Source organism: Monopterus albus, unplaced genomic scaffold, assembly GCF_001952655.1.
Source record: "Monopterus albus unplaced genomic scaffold, M_albus_1.0 scaffold211.1, whole genome shotgun sequence".
Lineage (NCBI taxonomy): Eukaryota > Metazoa > Chordata > Actinopteri > Synbranchiformes > Synbranchidae > Monopterus > Monopterus albus.
This window is the reverse complement of record NW_018128091.1, coordinates 277,790-281,707: the sequence shown is the minus strand read 5'-3', so window position 1 is coordinate 281,707 and position 3,918 is coordinate 277,790. Positions and strand designations below refer to the sequence as shown.

At 38.9% G+C, this 3,918-nt stretch overlaps 1 protein-coding gene and 1 long non-coding RNA gene across 3 annotated transcripts in view; one reads left to right on the top strand and one right to left on the bottom strand.

Annotated features, from left to right (window-relative positions):
• On the bottom strand, positions 1–511 carry LOC109970954 (uncharacterized). Its single transcript, XR_002276472.1, has 3 exons — positions 370–511; positions 192–261; positions 1–48 (listed from the first exon to the last, which is right to left on the bottom strand). It is a non-coding gene; the product is annotated as an uncharacterized LOC109970954 (long non-coding RNA).
• The window catches only part of LOC109970953 (rho GTPase-activating protein 20-like), a 45,613-nt gene that overhangs the window by 24,285 nt on the left and 17,410 nt on the right, over positions 1–3,918 (top strand). For both annotated transcript variants that reach the window (XM_020618910.1, XM_020618909.1), the window contains exon 10: positions 2,751–2,941. In XM_020618910.1, coding sequence (XP_020474566.1) covers positions 2,751–2,941 — 191 coding nt within the window. The remainder of the gene's footprint in view (positions 1–2,750; positions 2,942–3,918) is intronic.

Genomic DNA, 3,918 nt, shown 5'->3' with positions numbered 1-3,918 from the left:
CCTCAAGGCAGATCATCCAGCGTCCTGCAGTCACATGCTCTGTTCCACCTGAAACATGAAATAGTAATTTCAGAGAGCATCTTAACTTGTATATTTTTACATGGAAGAATGTGCATGCTTTGCTGGAATATAGATAAATGTGAAAGCTCATCTGATATAACATAAACAATGCCATTTCAATGAATACATACTGAGCAGTATTAGACGAGGAGTTGGTGGTAGCGTGAGGGTCCTCTCAACATCAGCCACTGTGGCAGACAACTATAGGGAAAAGACAGTAGAATTGTAGTGATAATGTTCATGATCTGAATTTAAGATGGCAACAATACAAGGCAATAAAAATTACGAAAGAAAGAGAAACAAACTTACATCTGCAAGAAGGATGAGCCCATCTGTGGTCTCTGTGAAGTGGGCCATCAGCAACTGGACCACATGAAGTGCCACCTCAGTGTCCTCCCCCTGGGAGAGGACAGTCTGGACATCTTTGTTGGTAGGTTTGTTGCGGAAATATTTTGTGATCACTTTCCCAGATTACTTCCATGGCAAGCTCCAGGAGACGAAGCACATTAAGATCTGTGAGAAGCTCAAAATGAGCATACATGCATCTCTGATTGAAGAGACAAGGCCATTTGCTTCTTATGCCTCCAATGGAAGGAGTCGGAATCGCATTTATATGGTGACGCAGTAGACAGAATGTGGTCTCCATGAGATGATGGACCTCTGCTCTTTCAACCCCGTCTGCACCTTCCTGTCTATAGATCTCCTCCAATCTTTGGCGCTTTTGTTCCATAGTATTATCAGTCTCTCTGGTGGAAGTTCTGGTTGAAATCTGGTACATCCATATGACTCTGTGTGCCTAACATATGCCCATACATTGGTACATTCACTAGCACAGAACTGGGAACATTTTGATGGCAAATCCACCACTAACAAAAAAACTGCTAACTCAAAAACACTGACGTGTGTCTTATCACAACTCATTAGCAATGCTGACAAAAAAGGCTTTGACAGAAGAGCACTGTAACTATTATTTTCTAGGCTGCGCGCATACACACATACACACACTTGCAAGGAAATTATAACTTTTTTCTTTTCTATGAGCTATTAGCTAACGTTACCGACCAGTTGCAGTTTATGTGGTAGCTAGCTAATAGGATGTCATGGCAAACATCAGCAGACAGATGAAATGTAATTCAGCTTACCCTGTGATTTGCTTCAAAATTGTAAGATTCAGATGGACAGTCCTCAAAGAAAATTGGCTCCAAGTCTGCTTTGCATGCGTCCTTGAGAAATACAGTAACGTTCTGTATTTGCGCTGCCTCTCTGCCGTTGATTCTAACATCACTCCCAGAATGCAACGCTATTTACAGTATATTGCGGTATTTTATGGGAAAGGGTGGGCTGCCCATAAATATTTCCCAGAAGTCATTGTTTTCTACAGTATAGTACCGTTTTAATGGAAAACAGTATGTTACTGTTGGAATTTGGCCGTTTTTTAATAGCAATTTGTTACAGTGCAGAGCAGGCCAGTAATTCTGTTACAGCTGAACTCTGTTCCAGTGTATTTGGGCATGATGCCACAGCAGTTCATTAAATAATGAATTTTATGTTAAGTATGCCACAAATTTTGTGGGGCCTTCCGGGCTGCTGCGTCCTCCACCAACTTAAAGAATCCTTCATTTGTTAGCAGAGACCCACCTGTAGTTCAGGCAGATATTTTATTGTAGTTGCAATCCAGAGTGGTGCTTTACATTATCTTTTCATCTGATCTTTATCAAAGATATTTTTGACAATGAACCCAGCAAATGTTTGGCATTTTGCTAAATATAATCAGTTGTTAAAATTGTTGTCCATCAATTTTCCGTCCATCGGCCAGTCAGTTTTTTGACTGATTGTTTTCAGCAATGTATCTGTGCTATGACTAGAAAATCACTGCACACTAGTTTCTTTAAATTGGTCACTTAGGGTATTTTTATGTTCCATGAAGGCTGAAATGACAGTTCTAATTTTATTGGGTTTCAGTTTACATCATTTAGCAAAAGATTCAACTGAAGAGTAAATGTTTGCTCTGCATTCTTATTTACAGTACATGCAATTCAATGCTGCACTGTTGAGTTTCACAACTGCAGGAACATGCAGAGTTGTGCTGCAGAGAGCATGTAGATGCCACGAAGACACACACACACTTTAACGCAAACAACACAGGCAGACGCTATGACTTGGCACCACTGAGCAAACACTCAACAAGGGGCACACAGTTATGAGCCATAAGAAACACACTGGGCCCTATACAGGCATATACTGAATGCTTATTACACACACACACACACACACACACACTTTGAGTGTGAGGACATGCTTGGCATGTGTTTCTCTTAAACACTAAATCAGTGGTTCTTTCTTCTTATGCGTTTGTGTCATGTCGATATCTTGTTATGTCTCCCTCTCTCACTGAGACCATATTCACCTTTTGTTGGGTGTGCTGTAATTATATATTTGGCTGAAATTTAGCAGACTCCAGCAAAACTCAATCGATCAGTTTTTGTGCTGATTCTGACTTTTGACATTTATTGATTTTCATTCATTCATTTGGGAGTTTAAGAAAAGACCATCCCACCAAAAATGTATTATTACATGAGGCATTACCTACACTCTGGCCACAGTTCTGCAGTTGTGCGATTTACTGAGTGTTGTTGGGTATTTGCACTCTGAAGCCACAGCCCACCTCTTTCTCTTCGTTCTCCCCACAGTGCCTGGACAGCAGAAGTCTTTTAAGAGGAAGAGGTCTCTGATCAACTGGCCTTTCTGGAGAGGTTCCAACACACAGTTGGACAGCCTGCCCCTGTCCCCGACCTCACTTTCACCCACTCAGGGCCGACTTTTTGGGCGACCCCTGAGATCCATTTGCTCTTCAGACCACGGCCTGCCCAAGCCTGTCATGGTGAGCCAAGTGAGCTCATGTAGTCTGGAGGGGTTCACAGAGGACTGACAGTGTGTTTGTAGAAAAGGAAATGTAGTGATATGGGGAAGAAGATTCATTTTTAGATAAGTTACTGTTACTGTTACTGTTAGATTATTATTATTAAGAAAGAAATAACGGGCATTCTGGTATAGAAAAGAAAAGCCAAACACAAAGTTTATTTATAAGAGGGTGATTAATGAAGATGCTATAAGGAAGTTAAAAGAGGACAAGGCATATGAGCAATTTTTATATATATTTAAGTCACTATATGATAAGAACTGTCCTAGAAAGCGTTATAAGACCAATAGGAATTACAGCTGAGAAACCGTGGATGAGTAAGGGACTACAGAATGCATGTAAAAAGAAGAATGCGTTATATAGAGAATTTATAAAAAATAAATCAAATATGGTGGAAGAAAAATATAAGACATACAGTATAAGAATAGATTAACTGAGATAATGAGGAGATGTAAAAAACAATATTATACTAAATTTACAGGATAATAAAAATAATATGAGAGGTATTTGGAAAATATTTAACAGTTTGATTAGAAACAGTCACAGTAAGGACAGTTACCCTCATTATTTTGTGGATAATGAGATACATGTTAATAGAATGGAGGATGTAGTAAATAAGTTTAATAGATTTTTTATTAATGTTGGACCTGATTTAGCAAGAAATATTTGTATGGATGACTCATCCGAAAGCATAAATAATAATACAATCGTAAGGAACATGAGTCCCATGTTTCTTAAGCCAATAGTTGAAAAGGAGATTATAGATATAGTTAATAAATGTGCAAACAAGATATCTACTGATAGTGATGGAATTAATATGATAACTGTAAAGTGGGTAATTGAGGGGATATCCAAACCATTAACTCATATTTTTAATTTGTCATTTCAAACCGGGCAGTTCCCCTGTAGTATGAAAATAGCAAAAGTTATTCCATTGT